Source organism: Antechinus flavipes, chromosome 3 (genome assembly GCF_016432865.1).
Source record: "Antechinus flavipes isolate AdamAnt ecotype Samford, QLD, Australia chromosome 3, AdamAnt_v2, whole genome shotgun sequence".
NCBI classification, from domain to species: Eukaryota; Metazoa; Chordata; class Mammalia; order Dasyuromorphia; family Dasyuridae; genus Antechinus; species Antechinus flavipes.
The window spans coordinates 63640227-63658466 of NC_067400.1; the positions used below are offsets into that span (position 1 = coordinate 63640227).

Below are 18240 nucleotides of genomic sequence, written 5' to 3' on the forward strand. Positions count from 1 at the left end.
GGACAGGGCCAGAACCCAAGGACAACCGTGGGGGGGGAGGGAGGGGGGAAGACACCAGGAACAAGACATAGTGTCCAGAGAAAGGGCAGGTGGCAAGGGGTCAGAAATAGAGATGAAGCGGGTGTATACACTGGGGGACATGGAGATCAGAAAGATAGGGTGCACACATACGGAAGGGCCAGGAAGCAATGAGGAGGAAGAGGAAGGAAAGGTCAGAGTTGGTATGGAAGGAGAGATGGGGATTCAAAGGGAGAAAAGCTCACAGAAATGTGCAGGGAGGGAGGGGGTACAGAGGGAAGTCTGAGATATGAAGTTGGGGTGCAGAGGAAAAAGGTTGAGAGAGAAGTGCAGATGGGAAGAGTCAGAAATAAGAAAGCACAGAGAGGAGGGACAGATGGGATCCAGACAAACATGGAGCCCAGAGAAGTGAGAGATGGAGTGAGAGAAAGATAGGGTTCAGAAAGGGAGGGTCAGAAAGAGGAGAGGTCCTATAAATGAGGTGGAGGGACAGGGGAAGCTGCAGAGTTAAAATCGAAGGTATGAGATAGAGGAAGAGATGAGGGGCCGAGGAGTCTGACAGACAGATGGGAGTGAAGAGGGGGAGAAGTCAAAGAGAGATGGGGGTCCGGAGGACAGAGAAATCCAGGGGTGACAAAGGAAAAGATGAGTGTCAGAGGTGGTGGGGAAATAGAGAGAGAAAAGAGGTGAGGTCAGGGAGCAAAGGGAGTCAAAGAAAGCGGAAAAAAAGAGAAGGATAGAGGTGGGGGGAGGAGGGAGATGGAGAAGGAGGGGGAGAGGGCTTTGCAGCAGTGAAAGCTGCTGGGAGAAGATAAGGCAGCAAAGCAGCAGGAGGGATTAAAGCTCTAAGGGGCAGGAGAGCAAAGGGAGGGGAGAAGAAGGGAGGGGAAAGGATAAAGGGAGGGAGGCAGAAAAGAGGAGAGGGATGGAAAAGGAAGTGGTGAAGATCTGGAAGGGAAAATGGGGGGGAGGGAGATGGGTCGTGATTTAATCTGTGTGTGTGTGTGTGTGTGTGTGTGTGTGTGTAGGGAAGGAGAGAGGAGGAGAGCGGGGGTAGGTCAGGGGTGAGGGGAAGAGAAGACAGGGCCAGATGCTTGGGGTTAGACAATTAATCTGGAGGTTTGGGGGGAATGGAATGGGGAGCCTGTCAGATTAAGGGGGGGGGGAGGGAGAGCCTCTCCCAAATAAGTGGCAGACATTGGATAGTTCCCTCTTCCAGCCTCCCAGGGCAGCCTCAGCCTAAACAGAACAGAGCCCCAAAGATAGATGGAGAACTGCTGAGGAAGGAGCTCCAGAAAGGGGAAGCACAAGGAGCTGGGGAGCAGGGCAGCGAGGCAGTTGGAAGCCCCGAGCCCAGAACTGTTTCATACTCCAGAGAGCAGCTATTCCTCAGGAAGAAGGATAACAGAACCTCCGTCGCTGAGGGGCAGGTGCTTAACCTCAGGGGACACAGTAGAAAAGTGAGGGAAGCCTAGGAAATAAGTTAACTCGGGCCCCCATCAATCCCGCCCGCCGTGGCCCGGATGAGGCTGGGAGCGGTCCGTACCTATGGGGATGGTGCAGTAAGATGGGGGCTCTCTTCCCTGTGGGTCAGGAGCCAGTGGCTGTCCCCCTCATCTCCCTTCCTCCTTCCTCCCCAGCAGTTTTGGCTTTGGGAGCCAGCCGGGACAGCTGCCCTCGGGAGCCCCAGAGCATGAGGGCAAACTCCAGGGACGGGGCATCTTTGTCTCCCGAAGGGCCCAGCCCCTGGGAGAAGCAGGGGGGGAAGAGGGTGCGAGAGAGGGAGCAGACTAGCGAGGGAAGCAGAGTGGGAGAGAACAATGAAGGTGTGTGAGCCTGTCAGAGTAATTGTGTGTTTTTGTCAGCTTTCACGTCTGTGTCTATCAGTACATTGTGTTTGTATGTCTGTCAGATGGTGTATCTGTGTTTCCTCGTGTGTCTGTATCATATTGTGATTCTGTGTGTCTGGCTTGGGGAGAAACCACAAGGGAAGGGACGACGTCCCCTGGAACTGTCCCTGCCCAGCCTCCCCCTCCTTTGGGGAGGGGGCCGCTTCTGGGTGCATCCAGCTGTGTTCAGTGCTGATGTGGCAGATGTGGAGGAGCGCCCAGCTGTGCCAGCTTCCATGGGGTGGGGGAAGGGGGGGCTGCAATCTGCTCCCCAGCTAATGGCTGCTAAGTGCTTGGGGGAGGGAGAGGGGGAAGGGAACACGCATCCAGGCTCTGAGGAACTTAGTTGTTCAGTTAGCAGGATCCGAGAGGTCTCAGGCCAGGCTCTGCTCCCTTCCCATCCGTGGCCTTCCTCTTTAGCCCAGCTCCTCCTCCTATGTCCCACCTTTTGGGTTGTCTATAGCCCAGAAGGGTGATTTCTGGTTCCGGCCCCAGTCCAAATCTGTTTGGAATTCCCATCCTACCTCTTCCCCATGTGTCATCCCACCCCTCTCTTCTGCACTGGCACTCTCCCCCTCTCCGATTTCACAGAATAATCTTTTTATGGAAAAGGAGAAAAGCTCTAATAGCAAGATCGTTCTCCTCCCCCGCATCCCTCTCCCCTCCTCCACCCCTCATCAATCTACCCATCCCCATCTTCCAGTCCTGCTCCCAGTATCTTCTCTTCCCCATCTCTACACTCTCCATTACTCACCCACTCCCTATTTTACAGCCTAGTAAATTCCCCTCACCCCAACATCCCTCTTTCCTGGAGTTCATTTCGTCCCAGGTTGGAAGCAAGGAGGATTCTGGGTCCCAGAAAAGGCTCTTTCTTCTCAGGTCTCTCCTTCTGTCTTCCTGCACTAGTCTATGCTGTCCTCTGTTCCACGCCTTGTTCTTCCCTGTAAGTTCTTGTCCTTCCCCCACAGGAATATAATGGCCCCCAACTCCCGTCCTAAAGTGGGAGAACAACTATGAGGAAGATCTGAGGTTCTCTCCCATCCCTATTCCTTCCCTTCAGCCCCTCCCCAATCCCCCCCCCCCACCATCCGGACCCTCTCTCCCCCTCCCCCCATGAGCGGTGTGTGAGTGTTGGGGGCTGAGAGGGGGTTGTCCCGGAGGCCAGGGCCTGACACAGACTTATTGGATTTCACGGTGTTTTGCTGAGAAAATAATTAAATTATCATATTTATGACGGAGCTGCCATGGCCTCCACCAGTCACACAGAACAGCGGGGTCAGGAGGGGAGGGGAGACCCCAGGCCCACGGACTGCACCCCCCCAACTTCCCCCCCATTCATGGGGACGGCGCTGCACCTGAGAGGGAATTCAAGTGCCAGGCTCAAAGCTGTAGCTCCACTCCCAAGAGGGGGAAAGCCTAGGTTTGGGAGGGAAAGGAGGGGACAGGAAGGTAGTGAGAGGGAAAGCAGCTGAAATTTCCGGTTCTCCCTTCGGAGGCCTCCAGGGTTAAGGGCCAAGGAAGCAGTTTCCACTCGCCCCAGCGGCCGGGGCCTGACTTCCATGAACCCCCACCCTGCGTTTGCCTGATGCCCAGAGCTCCCCGTGGGTCCCCCAGGATGGCCTAGTCTCTTAGCCTCCCCCCCACCCAGAGCCCGGCCCTGGGCTCCCATCTCGGGAGCCCTCCCCACTAACACACAATCTCTGCCGCTGGTGCCCCTCCTCCTCCCCACTCCCTACCCCCCCATTCTCTTCGGGTAATTAGATTCCTCTCAATTAGCAGATTACGATCATTACCAGCTCATCTGGCAACTAAGCTCCGCACCCACAGCTGGGGGAAGGGGGAGAAGGGGGAGCACGTCGGGGTCACAGGCACACAGCGTTCTTCCCCCCGAGTCCACACCCCCGGTGTGGGGAGACGAGGGTCTCGGTGTCGGAGCAGGGAGGGGCTGCCGGAATTTGGGTGATGCTTCCTCGCCCCCACCCCTAGGAAGCAGTTCCTCCCCCTGGGAGCCATCCAGCTCCGGCAGCATCTCCCACCCTGAGCCCAAGAAGCAGAAGACGGGGACACAGAGAAATGGAGACAGAAAGATCTCTCCTCTGCTAACGGTGCAACTTGGGTAGCAGATGGAGCCAGCAAAGCGGAGCGGGCGGGGGCTGGAGCGGAGCGCCCACCAAGGGGGGCCTGTCCGTGACACCCCGGCCCAGGACTCCCTCCTGAGGCCAGCTTTTCCCCAGCACTGACCACGCGGCCAGAGGCTTCGGGCGGCCTTGGTAATCGGTGCCCCCGCTAAGGCAGAGGGGGAGCGAGGAGACGGACCCACCGCAGGGGGAGGGCAGCAGTTGGGGCCTGAGTGTGGTGGCTCCCGGGTGGAGTTTTTGGGGGGCAGAGAGTTTGGGATATGAGGCAGTGCGTGTCTCCCTCCTGAGCAGCAGAAGAGGGTGAAGGGGGGGAGATTTACCACGAGTCCAGATTCATTATTCATGAGCCTGCAGCCCAGAGACTCCAATTTAAATGCTAATGTGGGGGTGGGGTGGGGGGGCCCTGACTCAGCTGCCCCCCTCACTCCAGTCAGAGGCGGGAGACAGTCCTGGCTCCAAGGTTCATCAGGGTTTATTGGAGATGGAAAGGGCGGCGCGGCCCGGCCACCCACATGCCTCCCACACCCCCAGAGTACCAGCCAGTGAAGGTCCAACTCAACCGACTCCTTCCCGCCCAGAGACAGGAGCCAGCGGGGGCAGCGGGGGGTCCTTCCCCAAGCCCCCCATTCAGAGGATGATCTGGTTGGTGAAACTCCGGCTCAGCTCCTTGTGTGGCAACACAATGGAATTCAAGATCAGCACCTCCGCGGGAATCCTAACCCGGCAGCCTGCAGGTGAGCAGAAGGGGACCAGGAGAGTCATGGGAGGGAGGGAGGGGGCACCAGGGGGAAGGCGGGGGCCCGGGCCCCTGGGAGCGGCCCATCGGAGGGAGCCTCACAGCTAGGGCAGAGTGGGCAATACTGCTCTGTGGCACCGAACGGCCTGGCAGGGGCCAGTGGCCCACACCATAATGGCAGCCCCTGTCCCCGGGACGCCGGCCCCCCCCCCGTCCCTCCCCCTCCCCCCGCTCCCTACCCAGAATGGTGATGGCTGGAAGCAGCTTCCCATCCCGGAAAAGGCTCTCGCTGTCCATTCGGGCCCGGGGGTCATTGGGGTTGGGGTCGTTGGGCGTGCCCTCCACGCGGGCCCACCGCCCCACTGTGCTCCCCCAGCCTACGATGCTGTGCAGCACACACGTGTGCTCCTGTGGGGGCGGGAGAGCGCGGTCGGCCTCCGAGGCCTTCCTGGGCCGCCCCCTCCTCCCCCGTCCCGGTGCCAGGCCACGCGGGCTCACTGGTGCCCCCTACGGCGACTGCTGCCCCTGCCCCCGCCCGCCTGAAAGAGAAACCACAGCCCCGCTCCCTCCTCTCTGAGAAGGGCCGCAAGGGCTCAGGGCGCCGGGAGAGGAGGCGGCCCCCAGGCCGGGCCAGCAGCGAGGCGCCCTCCTCCAGCCTCCAGCTCGCGGGAGCTCAGCCCGGGGCCGAGCCGGGAAGGGCGGAGTTCGGCTCGGGCCTCGGGCACAGCTCCAGCCCCGCAAACCATGGACCCCCATCTGTAACATGGGGAGGGTAGGACCCCCCCACAAGGTGGCTGTGAGGATCAAAGGCCCCACTGCGTGGGGGGGCAGCCCTGGGGGGCAGTGAGCGCTGGTCCTGACCCCGCTCCCTCCGGGTCCAGCCTGTCCACCACCCCACCCCCCCCCACCCCCGCCCCGGGGATTTCGGAGCCGTCCCACTTCCCGGCCACTCCCCCAGCCCCCGCCCAGCCTCGCACCTGCAGAGTAGCTCCATGGAGGACGATGGACTCTCGCAGCCGAACCCCCTCCCCTATCGTCACCCCTTCCCCGATGGAGACGTTGGGACCGAGCTGGGGAGAGAACACGACGCTGAGAGCCGGAGGCACCTCCTATCCTCTCTTAATGGTGCAAATGAAGAAACGGGGGCCCAGAGACACTGGGGCTTGCCCAGGCCCCCGGCTCAGTGCCAGCCACGGCCCCACTCACCACTGCAGAGGAAGCCACCTTCGCCGTTGGGTGGATAAAGACATTTCCTATAAGCAAAAGAGAAAGCCTGGGGCAAGACATCCCGGACCAGCCCCGGAAGGAAAGGGGAGGGGCCGAGGAGGGGTTCTCGGGGGTCCCGAGGTGGGGGTCTCAGAGGTCCCGAGGGGGGGTCTCGGGGGTCCCGAGGAGGGGGGGTCTCGGAGGTCCCGAGAAGGGACAGACACGGGGCTGGCGCCTGAGGAGGAGGGGGCGTACCTCGGATGCAGGGGCCTCCAGGGGTGAGCTCCGCCAGCCGCTCGGGGTGAGTGACTTGGTACCGGTTCAGATAGAGGCGAGAGGCGTAAAGGGCAGAGCTGCAGAGGCGGGGAGGGGGGAGGTCAGAGCAGACAGTCCCAGGCCCACCCCCCCCTGCAGTTCTCTCCGCTGGAACCCCCAGTGCACACTCCCCCCCATACCCTGCAGACTTGATCTGGCTCCAGATCCCATCGGTGAGGTGCACATAGATCTGGCCCTGGCCAGAGAGGGCTGTGAACACGTCCTGCTCCAGCCGGATGGTCCCTGCCCCGGGCCAGCTGCCCGAAGAGCCGTCCCTGAGGGGAAGCGGGGAGGCCCAGGCTCAGGGCGCGAGGACGCCCCCAGCCCGGTGGGCACCCGCCGAGGCCCGGGGGGTCGTACGCAGGCGCGTCACACACACCCATGGCCACACGAGGCTCCTGGGGGCCCCCAAACCATAGCAAAATGTGGCTGGAGACCAGCCAATAAATGAAACTACGCAGAACACGGACCGTGTCTGAGGTTCTCTACGTCGGCCGCAGCCACGGGGATGTTTATGTGGGTTCGGCGGCCCCCCTGTGTCTGACTCTGCGGGCGCACCCTGGGGATGGGCCGGGGGCAAGGCCCTCACTGTGCCCCCGGAGCCGGGCCGATCACAAGCCCCCCCATCACGTGCAGCTCCGCCCCGGGGGGGCCTGCGGGGGAGGGACGGAGAACCCAGACCCCCGCGCCTCTGCGCCTTACGACCTCACAGGCCCCAAGCCCTCCTCCATCGCTAGCCCTCCCCCGTCCCTTGATTCAGAGACAGACACTCACCCCAGATCAAGGCAGCTGGTGAGGCCAGAAAAAGATGAGGAGGGAGATGGCAGAGACAAGACACCAGAAAGAAACAGAAAAGCAAAAGGAGATGGGATGGCAAGCCGAGCGGGGGGCGAGCATGAAGGCGTGAGGCAGGAAGCGGGGCTGCCGGAGGAGGAAGCGGATGGGAGAGCCCCGACGGGAGCAGGAAGGGCCTGGTCCTGGGGAGGGCCGTGGGGCAGAGGGGCACGCCCGGCCTGGCCGGGGTAAGGGGGACAAGGGGGCCCGAAAGGGCCCAGGGCGGGCCCGAGGGGGAGCAGGAGGCGGGGGGCTGCCCAGGGCCCGGGGCACGTCTCACAGTTGCCGGTCCTGCTGGTTTCGCTGGAAGACGTCCCGAAGGGGCTTCAGGGCTTCCGGTGAGAAGAGGTAGATGCCACAGTTGATGATGTCACTCACAAACGTGCTCGGCTTCTCCACATAATGCAAAACCTGGAGGGGATGAGAACAAATGGGGGAAGGGGTGGAAAGGACGATGGCGGCTGCTCCGTCCTGCTGGAAATGAGGCGCAGAAGCCGGGGGTGTCACGTTGGGAGAAGGACCTGCCTGCAAGGGGGGCCCCGACTTTGGGGGGCTCTTGGGGTTCAGGTCGGGCAGCCCCAAGGACCCAGAGAGAGATGGAACCAGGGAGGGGACACCTCCCCAGAACAAACCGCCCCTTACCTCGTGAGTTTCCGGGTTCTCCACAATGCAGCCATAGTTAAGGGACTGGGTCCGGTTGGCCTGAGAGACAGAGCCGTGTGGGCACATGGGGGCAGGCCCTGGAGCGGGAGGGGGCCTCGCTTCTGGCCAGTGACAAACACTCCCCCTCCCCCCAGGCCCCTCGGGTCACCTCCCAGCCCTTCCGTCTCTTACCGTGGTGCCTAGGAGCAAGAAGGGATGAGGCTGCCGTCTGTGGGCTTCCAGCATAGCACCCAAGGGGAAGTCCGAGCAGACGTCGGCATTAAGAACGAAGAAGGCTTCGGGACCCCCGGCCAGGATCTGGTCTCGGAAATGATACAGACCACCTCCTGTACCTAGGGGGGCAAATTCCTGCAGGTACCTGAAGCCCGGAAGACCAGATCCCCCAGATGAGATCCGGCAAGAACCCCCTGCGTCCCCGATCCATCTTATCCCCGGGGACATCCCCCCACCCCCTCCGGTTCAGGCCTAGAAACTCAAAGGCTCTTTCCGTAGGTGACAAACCCCGGGTACGTAGGGGGGCCCCAGAACCTCCCCCTCCGCCCCCCACCTGATAGGAAGGTTGAACTCCTGTTGAGCAGCCTCCAAGAACCGTGTCAGTGCCTCATCTGGTTGGTAGAAACCAATGAGGAGAATTTCCTGCATGCCATGAACCTTCAAAGGGATTCGGGGATAAAGTTGGGAAAAGAAACGTGCAGCGTTACAAGGAAAGCCAGGGGCTGGCACAGGACCGTGAAGGACGGAAACAGGCGCCTATTAAGCGCCAACTATATGCCAGGCACTGTGACTTAGAAATATTCTTACTGACCCACCCCTCCATCCATCCTTCCCTCCCTGCTTCTTTCCTCTCCTCCCTCCTTCCTTCCTTCTTTTTTCGCTTGCTTCCTTCCTTCCTTCCTTCTTTTTTCGTTTGCTTCCTTCCTTCCTTCCTTCTTTTTTCGCTTCCTTCCTTCCTTCCTTCCTTCTTTTTTCGCTTGCTTCCTTCCTTCTTTTTTTGCTTCCTTCCTTCCTTCCTTCCTTCTTTTTTCGCTTGCTTCCTTCCTTCCTTCCTTCTTTTTTCGCTTGCTTCCTTCCTTCCTTCCTTCCTCAATACCTTCCAGTTATGACTTGAGCTCTCATTGGTGGGCCAACAAAAAGTCCCAAGGCAAGTGTTTTGGCCAGAAAGCCTGAGAATCTTCCCTCCCAGAGGGTTGTTGTTTTTTTTAAATAGGTATAAAAGGCCATCCTTTGCCTCACTTCTTTCTTACTTCGCCTTAATCACTGAATGGGTGTTGCCTCTGTCAAACTGAGACCTAGTAAATGTCTTTGCTTTAAAAGGCCGAGGCTTCCCACAGCACCTGGGGCTATTTCCTGGTAGGGACCAGGCCACTGATTCCAGATGCTTCTGGAGGAGAAAGTGAGGCAGGGGGCCTTGCCCAACCCTCCCTCATTTCAATGCAATTCACTTGCAAGTCATGCTAGGTCACCTCCCTCTAGGTCTTCTTCCAGAACAAAAGACAAACTAAACTGGATCCAGCCTGAGATACAGGCGGGTTAAGCACCTGAGAGACATTTTACAATCTCAGTAATTTTTTTTACAATCTCCATTTTACAGCTGAGGAAACTGAGGCAGAGGTGAAGTGACTGGCCCAGAATCACCCAGCTGGTGTCTGGGAGACTCTGGTCTCCGGGCTCTGCCCCAGGAGACGAGCGAGGGTCTTAGAAAAAGGACGGGTCCCCCCCAGCACAGGGGAGCCCCTCCGAGCACCGCTTCGGCTAGCAGGGTCTGCACTGCTTGGGGGAATTACCTGGGCACAGGCCTCTATGTGATGCTGGATCATGGGGACTCCCGCCACAGGAAAGAGTGGTTTGGGCACTTCAAAAGACAAAGGCCGGAATCTTGTCCCTGGGTTAGGGAAAGGTCCTTAGGCTCCTCCAGCCACAGGGCACCTGGACACCCTCCCAGGGGCGGGGGCGGGGGGGGGGGTCACAAGTAGCCCATCCTGGCTACCTGGAGAGTGGAAGGGGGTCAGGGAATTCCCAGAGAGGGAGCAGAGAGGTTCCTCACCCTTCTGGGGACCTCCAATCAGGATCACCGCTTTGAGCATGATGAAGGACACCTCCTAATCCCTAAAAACCCCAAACAGACCCTGTAAGGACTCTAAAGGTCCCCAAATCTCTCCCTTCCAACCCTGAACCCCAAGTCCCCAAAGGGACCGCCCTCACACTCAACTCTACAGATCACAATACCCCATACCCCAACAAACCCCAAACTTCACGATCCTAAGCCCAAACCCAGACCTAGAACTCTGAACCTCAACGCTGCTCCCACCGGACCAAATTTCAGACGCCCCTCAAGTCCTTTAGGTTCCAAACCCCTAAATCCATGAATCCCGCAAGATGGCGACCAGACACGAGACTTTGAATCTAACAGACTCAGGATGTGAAGTCCAACCTCCACAGACCTTGAGCCCAATACTGCCTTCCATGAGTCCTGGAACCCTGACTAGCCCCTGCACTCTGATGCCCCTAATTTCTGTGGGTGACCCCTGGTACAGACTCTGTCCGTCACACACACCTCCGCAATCAGTACAGACGCTGAACCCCAGCACTGACCCTTCTGGGGGCCCCACAGATTCGGGCCCCCCATAATCTCTGTGGGTGACCCCTGGTACAGACTCAGCACTGACCCCGTCACACACACCTCCCCAATCAGTACAGACGCTGAACCCCAGCGCTGACGCTTCTGGGGGCCCCCCATAATCTCTGTGGGTGACCCCTGGTACAGACTCAGCGCTGACCCCGTCACACACACCTCCGCAATCAGTACAGACGCTGAACCCCAGCGCTGACCCTTCTGGAGCCCCCGCAGATTCGGGCCCCCCATAATCTCTGTGGGTGACCCCTGGTACAGACTCCGCGCTGACCCCTTCACACACACCTCCGCAATCAGTACAGACGCTGAACCCCAGCACTGACGCTTCTGGGGCCCCCGCAGATTCGGGCCCCCCCCAGTTTCTGTGGGTGACCCCTGGTACAGACTCAGCGCTGACTCCGTCACACACACCTCCCCAATCAGTACAGAGGCTGAACCCCAGCGCTGACCCTTCTGGGGCCCCCCATAATCTCTGTGGGTGACCCCTGGTACAGACTCCGCGCTGACCCCTTCACACACACCTCCCCAATCAGTACAGACGCTGAACCCCAGCGCTGACCCTTCTGGAGCCCCCGCAGATTCGGGCCCCCCATAATCTCTGTGGGTGACCCCGGTACAGACTCCGCGCTGACCCCGTCACACACACCTCCGCAATCAGTACAGACGCTGAACCCCAGCGCTGACCCTTCTGGGGGCCCCCACAGATTCGGGCCCCCCATAATCTCTGTGGGTGACCCCTGGTACAGACTCCGCGCTGACCCCGTCACACACACCTCCGCAATCAGTACAGACGCTGACCCCCAGCGCTGACGCTTCTGGGGGCCCCCACAGATTCGGGCCCCTCCCCCGTCCCATCTCCACAGATGACCCCTGCTACAGGACCCTGCCTTTCCCCTTCACACAACCCTCCGATCAGTACAGATTCTGACTAAAGCCCAAAATGTCAGGCCCCCCAATCGCCACAGACTCTGAAGCCCGACGGACCCCTTCAAACGCCCCCCCCCCGGGAACCTGACGGGGAGCCCGCCCCGCGCTGCTCTCCCCCAGATCTGCACCCCACAGCCCACCTACGCCAACGCCCCGCGCGGCGGGGGAGGGTGCGTGCACGCGCACGCGCGCCGGGGGAGCAGCCCGACTCCCCGGTCCCCTCTGCCCCTCACATCAATCAGTCGCACCGGGATGCCTCGACGGTTCCGAAATCCTTCCGCACACGTGTCCTCTCGGACTTCGCGATAACTCCTCGGCGGGGCATGCCGGGAGTTGTAGTTTCAAAGATTTCCCTTCCCTCCCCGTAGCAAGTTACTGAGAAAGAGACCCCCCAGGGGGCGGAGCCTTAATAGCTAGGGGGCGGGGATACACCGAGGGGGCGGGGGGAGAGTCCGGAGAAGGGCGGGGCCTCACTGAGAGTCTGAAAACCAGAAGAGAAATTGTAGGATTTGGAGATGTCAAGTTAGCGACAGACTAACCTCTGACACGGGGCCAGGGCTTCTCCCCAGCAGGAGGCGCCGCGGGAGGGGCTCAGAGAGTGGGCTTCAGCAAGCCAGGAAAGGCTAGAAGTCACCCAGACCGGGGCCGGTGGGGGAACAGGGCGGCCTGCCAAAGCTAAGGGTATTAATAGAACTGGTGGAGGGGGAGGAGGAGGGGAGGGGGAGGAGGGGGAGGAGGAGGAGGAGGAGGAAGAGGAGGGGGAGGAGGAGGAAGGAGAGGGAGGAGGGAGAGGAGGGAGAGGAGGAGGGAGAGGAGGAGGGGGAGGAGGGAGAGGAGGAGAGGAGGAGGGAAAGAAGGAGGAAGAGGAAGTAAGGAGGAGGAGGAGGGGGAGGAGGAGGGGGAGGAGGAGAGAGAGGAGGGGGAGGAGGAGGGGGAGGAGGAGAGAGAGGAGGGGGAGGAGGAGAGGAAGAGGAAGTAAAGGAGGAGGAGGGGGAGGAGGAGAGGAAGTAAAGGAGGAGGAGGGGGGAGAGGAAGTAAAGGAGGAGGGGGGGGGGGGGGAGAGGAAGTAAAGGAGGAGGGGGAGGAGGAGAGAGAGGAGGGGGAGGAGGAGGAAGAGGAAGTAAAGGAGGAGGAGGAGGTGGGGAGGAGGAGGGGGAGGAGGAGGGAGAGGAGGAGGAGGGAAAGGAGGAGGGAAAGGAGGAGGAGGAGGAGGAGGGGAAACAGGAGGGGAAGGGGAAGGGAGAAAAGGAAGAGCCTAAGACAGGGCCACCTAGAGCTGAGGCTCTCACTTGGTGAGGGAGAGTAATAGAACTAAGGAAACTTGGACTCGATGATATTCCATCCTGTCCTGATTTAGAATTTAGAAATCAATCCTCACTCCCCACCCCGCAATTTGCCTGTGAGGAAGCTGAAGCCCGGAGGTTAACCGATTTCTCTTCTCTGTTTTTATAGCTAATAAATGTTTCTTGATTAAAGATAAAGAAATTTCGGTTCAGAGAGATAATAGCTAGTACTTATAGTATTATATTACAAGCTTTGCATGTTACTTTACATGTGACTTCATTTTTATGCTATTTCATAACTCTAGAGAAAGTAGGTGTTACTATTCTTCCTATTTTACAGATGGAGAAACTGGCTTAGAGCGGTTCGTGGGGCCTGTCTAGGATCCCCCAGCAAGTCACAGACTTGGATCCAAGCCAAGAGCACGGGGAGTGGTCGCTCCCCTCTGCACCACTAGTGGCTTCCCTAAGTACTCCCTGCTAACGCCGCCTGAAGCCTCTGTCCAGAGTTCCTCCCGATAGACCAGAGAGCTGTCTGTTAGATGAGTTCCAGGAGCCCCTTCCAGCTCTGCTGTTCTGTGATGCTCACATAGGGACACAGGGAGGGAAGGGGCAGCTTGGGAAACGGGACTCCCCTCTCTCCCTACCTCCCCATAGGAAGATGACACAGGCAGCCGTCAGATCGACCATAACTTTATTATCCGCAGATCGAGAAAGAAAGGATGTCGCGACGGCCCCGGCACCGGGAATACCGAGGATTCCCCCTCAGGCAACATCCACGCGGGCAAAACTCTGGTCCATCCCCAGGCTGTTCTCCACGTAGACCTCATACTTGCCGCTGTCCTCAGCTGTGGCCCGGCGAATGGTCAGCGTAGTATTGGTGTTCCCGATCTCGTAGAACACCCTGAAAAGGAACACCTGTGTTGGCGGTCCCCCAGATGACCTCGAAGGCCAGGGCCCATCCCCCACCGCTTCCGGAGCTCCACCCTCTGCCCTGTCTCTCGCCTGTCATCCTCTTCGATGTCCAGCCCGTCCTTGGTCCATCCCACGTCGGGAGGTGGCTCGCCTAGGATTTCCGCGGTTAGAGTCACCGTGGTTCCTCTGCGTGCTTTAGTATTGTCTGGTCCCTTCTTGATCTTCGCTGGGACTATTAGGGCATTAGGGGGATGGATGAGAAAGAGTTCCTCCCTCCCGCCTCCTCTCCCGGGACTTGCCCACCGCAGGATGTAGAACTGAAAGGAATTTAGGGAGAGTCCTTCTTCTTTTAGGCGTGGGTAGTCAGTCACAACCCTGAGCCTCAGCGCTTCTCATGTATAAACACGAGTATACAACTCCCTGCACCACCTCACTCCCCGGGTGTTGGGGAAAGTACTTACAAAGTTTGGAAGAGCTAGAAAAAATCTGGGGAATATATTTACAGACAAAGACAATGTCGCGCGGAGAGTTAGCCCCACCCTCAGCCCCGTGGGGAACGCGAAGGAAGGAGCTCTCCCATGACCTTGGACAAGCACTTTTAGCGACCTCTGTAATACTGCCAGCCCCGTCCCCCTCGCAGACGGGTGGGATGGATGGGGTGCGCTGAAAACTGGGTCTGATCTGTTCAGGGAAAGCTCGAAAAATCCAACAAACTCCAAGTGTTGCTGTGTGACGGGGCCCAGGAGGTCGTACCTTCCACGAGTATCCGCGCAGAGTCCGAGCACTCGCCGAAGGGATTGGACACGTTGATGCTATACTGGCCTAGGTCGGCGAGTTCTCCGTCGCGCACCACCAGGGCCACCACGTCGGGGTCCTCGAAAACGTAGCGGTACTTGGGCCCGTCACGGAGCTCCTTGCCGTCTTTGCTCCAGCGGATAAAAGGGTCAGGAAAAGCCGAGATCCGGCAGGACAGTTTCGCTGCGCTTCCCTCGATCAGAACGACGTCCTGCAGCGGCTGCAGGACGCGGGGTGGACCCTTTTCTTTCAGCTCTTTCCGGGACCTGTTCAGGTTAACGCCAATCTTCCATCCTGTCCCTTACGGGGCAATTCCAGACCAACCCTCTCCCAATAAGAGACAGATGGATCACGGGAAGGTTTCCCTTCTGTCTTTCCTCTTGACTCCATACCCTAACTCAGCCTTCCCTTTGCTTGACCTCTAGGTCAAAGCCCACGGCTGCTGTAGGATACCTCCTGACCCAGATCAAACACATTCCCGGGACCAGCCTTCCCCAACCTCTCTGTCCCGGTCTCTCTCACTCTATCTCTGCTCTGTTTCTGTGTCTGTCTCTCTCACTTTGTCTCCATCTCTCTTTCTCTGTTTCTGTCTCTCACTCTCTGATTCTGTCATTCTCTCTGTCTCTGTCTCTTCTCCCATGTGTGTATGCTGTGTAGATCTCTCTGTCCCTCCCTTTCTCTCCCACGTCCCTTTCTCAGAGACTCTTTCGGAGGCTTGGAGAATCCTGTCACTCAGGACCGACTCCAAGACGCTCCCACCCTTCTCACCTGTGGCCCCGGTAAGAGGCCTGGATGCGGATGGCAGCGCTCTGCACCTGGGGGTCATTGATGTCCAGGGTGCAGCCTGGAGGTGGGGCCGCTGGCTTCTTGGCCGGAGCTGCTTTGGACATCTGGGGGAGCAGATAGTGACCACTAATGCGAGGCCTAGACAGGAGCTCGTCCCCAGTACCCACCCCTCTCCCGGAGCGGAAACTGAATGGGACGCTACAGGTCCGAACTCACCACGGGGCTGGGGGCGGAGGGACCAATAAAAAGGGCTTGAGTCGAAGGGCAAGATTAGCGTTCAGCGTGAAGTTCCCAGGACAGCACAGGACTGGACGCGGAGGGCAGGTAGCCCCGCGCCCCTGGCTTTATATACATCTCCCCTCCTCGCCTTGTTTGGCGAGGTAGCCCCTGGTCCCCCCGGGACCCCAGGCTTCGTCTACCCAGCCCGAGCTGGATCCTTATTTAGCCCGAGGACGCCAAGGATGCTGGCTCAGCCGTCGCTGCTCACTCGTGGGGGAAACCCGAGTGGCCCTGGGGCCCTCATAGCGTCAGCAACTTGACAGCTGGACAGCGAGACACCGCCCCGCTCCCTATCCCCACCCCACCCCTCCAATAGCAGAACCCTTGGGGAGGATAGAAGCCGAAAGTGCCGTTCTCTTCGTGAAGTTCCAGTATACCCACTAGACCAATCACAAGAGGTTAACGGGGCCACTCTGACCAATCAGGTCAGACCCTCGGTGCCCAGGTCTGAGCCTGAACTTTCTAGCTAGGAGCTTCCAGGTTTCCTCTCCCCCACCCCCAACACCAACCAATGGGCTGACCGGAGGACACAGCGAATAATAGAAGTCCAGCCTCCACCCTCCTAATGCACACTCTTTTCCGTACTGTTTTCAGAGTATTGGGATCAGATGGTTTCTTGAAGCTAGATGTAGCCTAATCTAAACCCTGATTTCCCCATCTCCTTTAGAGAAGCAATTCATTACAGTGGAAATATCACTGGATTTTGGAATCAATGAACTTGGGCTGTTTTCTCAGCTGTAAATGAAGAAAGTTAGACTTGATAACCTGAAAGGTATCCGTCACCTCTACAGGTATTATTCTACAAACCTATCATATTTCCTCAGCTTATGACCTTGGGCACCTCATTTGCTAGGTGTGCGATGGATAGTGCTGAGCTTAGAGTCGGGAAGACCTGGAATCAAATGTGGTCTCAGACGCCAAGTGTGTGATTCTGGGCAAATCCTTTCACCTCTCTTTGCCTCATTTTTTCAACTATAAAAACATCTCCCTCACAGGATTGTCTTGAGGATTAAATGAAATATTTGCAAAGAGTTTAACATAGTACCTGACATATAGTTAATAAATACTTCTTCCCTTCCCATTTATTTCCTACTAGTTTTGGCCCTGCAATATTAGATCTAACATTTCTTGATTGCGTAACCTTGAGCAAGTCATTAAATTAATTGATCATCAGTTAGCTCATCTGGAAAATGGGTTATTGTGAAGAAAATCCTATATAAATCTGAATTATAATTAGACACAACCTCATCCTTTGGTGTTAATCTGACTGGATCATAAGGAGAGTCAGGATGTCTGGAGAAACAAGACAAATGCCACCTGAAGTTCTAAGATTGTTAGGCAGAGTATTATAGTGGACAGAATATCGGATTTGGGGGCAAAGAACCCAGTTTCAACTTCACTATTATATGAACCTGTAAAAGTGATTTCCTAATTTCTGAAATGAAAGGGTCATATATCAAATTGCTTGCCATCTCAGGAAGTAGGGAGAGAGAAGGGGAGAGATATTGAAATTCATTTTTTAAGTTAAAAATTGTTTTATATAAATAAATATATGTGCATGTGCATAATATGTAAATGTATGATTTGTTGTCTCCTATTAGAACTCAAGTTGTTGTTATATATATATATGTCGGGACCATTGCATTTACTGTGTTTGTATTCTTAATACATGACACATAGAATGTGCTTAGTATTTGTGACCAAGAAACATTTCAATCTATGAAAAAAAATTGTTTTTAAATGTAATTGGGAAAAAGGAAATACTTTTTTTAAAAAGAAAGAAAGAAAGAAAATGAGAGGACTGGACAAAAGGATATCTATGCTCTCTTCCAGACCCTAATCTCAGATGACTTGTATGACCTTTGGCAGCTCTACATCTAGGGGTAGAAGAGACCTCAGAGGACCTTCCGTTTATAGATAAAGTGACACAAGGCAATTCTTAGATTGATGAAAGGATTTTGTTTTTCCCTATGAGAGGAAAAATAAAATCCCTTCCTCAATCTTAAATATTTTAAATAATATACCTTCGTAATTATAGAATCCAAAAAAACTGAGCTTGTCCTAGCTGGGGCAGACAGCCTGGGAACTTTTGTGGAGGAGCAGCTTGGACTCAAGCGACAGAAAAGAAAATTGCCAATTAATATCTCTTTCAAGTCATGAGTTTCTTAATGGTCATTGAGTCCATTTCCATTTGGGGTGATGGCTTTTTCTCCTTCACTCAGGGCAGAATCATAAAGATTGAGGGAGAAGCACAGGTAGGAGAGAAGGGTGGTACTGCATGAGTCTATCAAGCTGCAAATCCCAAACTCTAGGTCACTTCTGGGTTGGACTGTTCTACATTATAGTCCTGCTCTAGATGACCAATTTGGCTGGGAGCCAGAAAGCTCTTGCTAAGTTAGAGAAGGAAATGAAAGTAATAGAAGTAAATGTGGAGGTCATTTAAAATATATATATATTTGATTATATGATAAATTATACTATTATATTTTATATAATAGGAAATATTAGATTATAATATGTAATAAATGTATATATATATATATATATATTATATAAAGTGTGTGTAAGAATACACTGCAAGCTCAGCAAAGGGGATGTGCCAGCTAAAAACTAATGCCTTCTAGATTGCTTTGAGAAAAATCACGTCCAGAATAGGGGAGGCCATAACCCTGGTCATACCATTTCTAGGGTACTGTGTTCAGTGCTTGCTGCTACACTTTAGGCAAGCTGAGAAGCATCCAAAAGACGACCAGGATGATAAAAGTTCTGAAGAAAACACTTTGTCAATATCATTTGAAGGAAAGAAGGATGTTTCAATTGGAGGAGA

The 18240-nt window shown here is 56.4% G+C and overlaps 3 protein-coding genes across 7 annotated transcripts; all 3 read right to left on the bottom strand.

The window, feature by feature from the left end:
* Window positions 1–4499: 4499 nt before the first annotated feature.
* GMPPA (GDP-mannose pyrophosphorylase A) lies at window positions 4500–11642 on the bottom strand. 4 transcript variants are annotated; one of them, XM_051983485.1, is made up of 14 exons: window positions 11592–11642; window positions 9844–9905; window positions 9584–9681; window positions 8347–8450; window positions 7971–8157; window positions 7779–7838; window positions 7417–7547; window positions 7077–7091; window positions 6443–6577; window positions 6243–6340; window positions 5988–6034; window positions 5759–5851; window positions 5021–5189; window positions 4500–4773 (listed from the first exon to the last, which is right to left on the bottom strand). In XM_051983485.1, exons 2-14 carry the CDS (start codon window positions 9881–9883, stop codon window positions 4673–4675), a joined length of 1278 nt encoding a protein of 425 aa, XP_051839445.1. In that variant the 5' UTR covers window positions 9884–9905; window positions 11592–11642; the 3' UTR covers window positions 4500–4672. The 4 variants fall into 4 exon arrangements, with proteins under 4 accessions (XP_051839445.1, XP_051839446.1, XP_051839444.1 ...); XM_051983486.1 differs by having other exon boundaries at window positions 11503–11639; XM_051983484.1 differs by having other exon boundaries at window positions 11499–11639.
* On the bottom strand, window positions 9913–11460 carry LOC127553069 (uncharacterized). Of its 2 annotated transcripts, none has more exons than XM_051983489.1 (2): window positions 11078–11460; window positions 9913–10716 (listed from the first exon to the last, which is right to left on the bottom strand). In XM_051983489.1, exons 1-2 carry the CDS (start codon window positions 11148–11150, stop codon window positions 10154–10156), a joined length of 636 nt encoding a protein of 211 aa, XP_051839449.1. In that variant the 5' UTR covers window positions 11151–11460; the 3' UTR covers window positions 9913–10153. The 2 variants fall into 2 exon arrangements, with proteins under 2 accessions (XP_051839449.1, XP_051839448.1); XM_051983488.1 differs by having other exon boundaries at window positions 9913–10842; window positions 11078–11459.
* A 1672-nt stretch (window positions 11643–13314) lies between the features above and the next one.
* On the bottom strand, window positions 13315–17150 carry SPEGNB (SPEG neighbor). The gene is made up of 5 exons (XM_051991048.1): window positions 15351–17150; window positions 15117–15238; window positions 14307–14614; window positions 13644–13785; window positions 13315–13542 (listed from the first exon to the last, which is right to left on the bottom strand). The coding sequence occupies exons 2-5, from the start codon at window positions 15236–15238 to the stop codon at window positions 13404–13406; spliced, it is 711 nt and encodes a 236-aa protein (XP_051847008.1). The 5' UTR covers window positions 15351–17150; the 3' UTR covers window positions 13315–13403.
* Between the last annotated feature and the right edge of the window lie 1090 nt (window positions 17151–18240).

Excerpts from the sequence above, each read along its gene's own strand:
- GMPPA (XM_051983485.1), bottom strand. The coding sequence starts at position 9,883 with ATGCTCAAAGCGGTGATCCTGATTGGAGGTCCCCAGAAGG. Across the intron at positions 8,158-8,346 it reads GAGTTCAACCTTCCTATCAG|GTACCTGCAGGAATTTGCCC; the intron begins GTGGGGGGCGGA and ends TCCGGGCTTCAG. Across the intron at positions 6,035-6,242 it reads TGGAGGCCCCTGCATCCGAG|GAAATGTCTTTATCCACCCA; the intron begins GTACGCCCCCTC and ends TTTTGCTTATAG.
- LOC127553069 (XM_051983488.1), bottom strand. The coding sequence starts at position 11,150 with ATGGGGGGCCCGAATCTGTGGGGGCCCCCAGAAGGGTCAGCGCTGGGG. Across the intron at positions 10,843-11,077 it reads CGTCTGTACTGATTGCGGAG|GTGTGTGTGACGGAGTCAGC; the intron begins GTGTGTGTGACG and ends CTGATTGGGGAG.
- SPEGNB (XM_051991048.1), bottom strand. The coding sequence starts at position 15,238 with ATGTCCAAAGCAGCTCCGGCCAAGAAGCCAGCGGCCCCACCTCCAGGC. Across the intron at positions 13,786-14,306 it reads TGCGCGGATACTCGTGGAAG|TCCCAGCGAAGATCAAGAAG; the intron begins GTACGACCTCCT and ends ATGCCCTAATAG. Across the intron at positions 13,543-13,643 it reads GACATCGAAGAGGATGACAG|GGTGTTCTACGAGATCGGGA; the intron begins GCGAGAGACAGG and ends GTTCCTTTTCAG.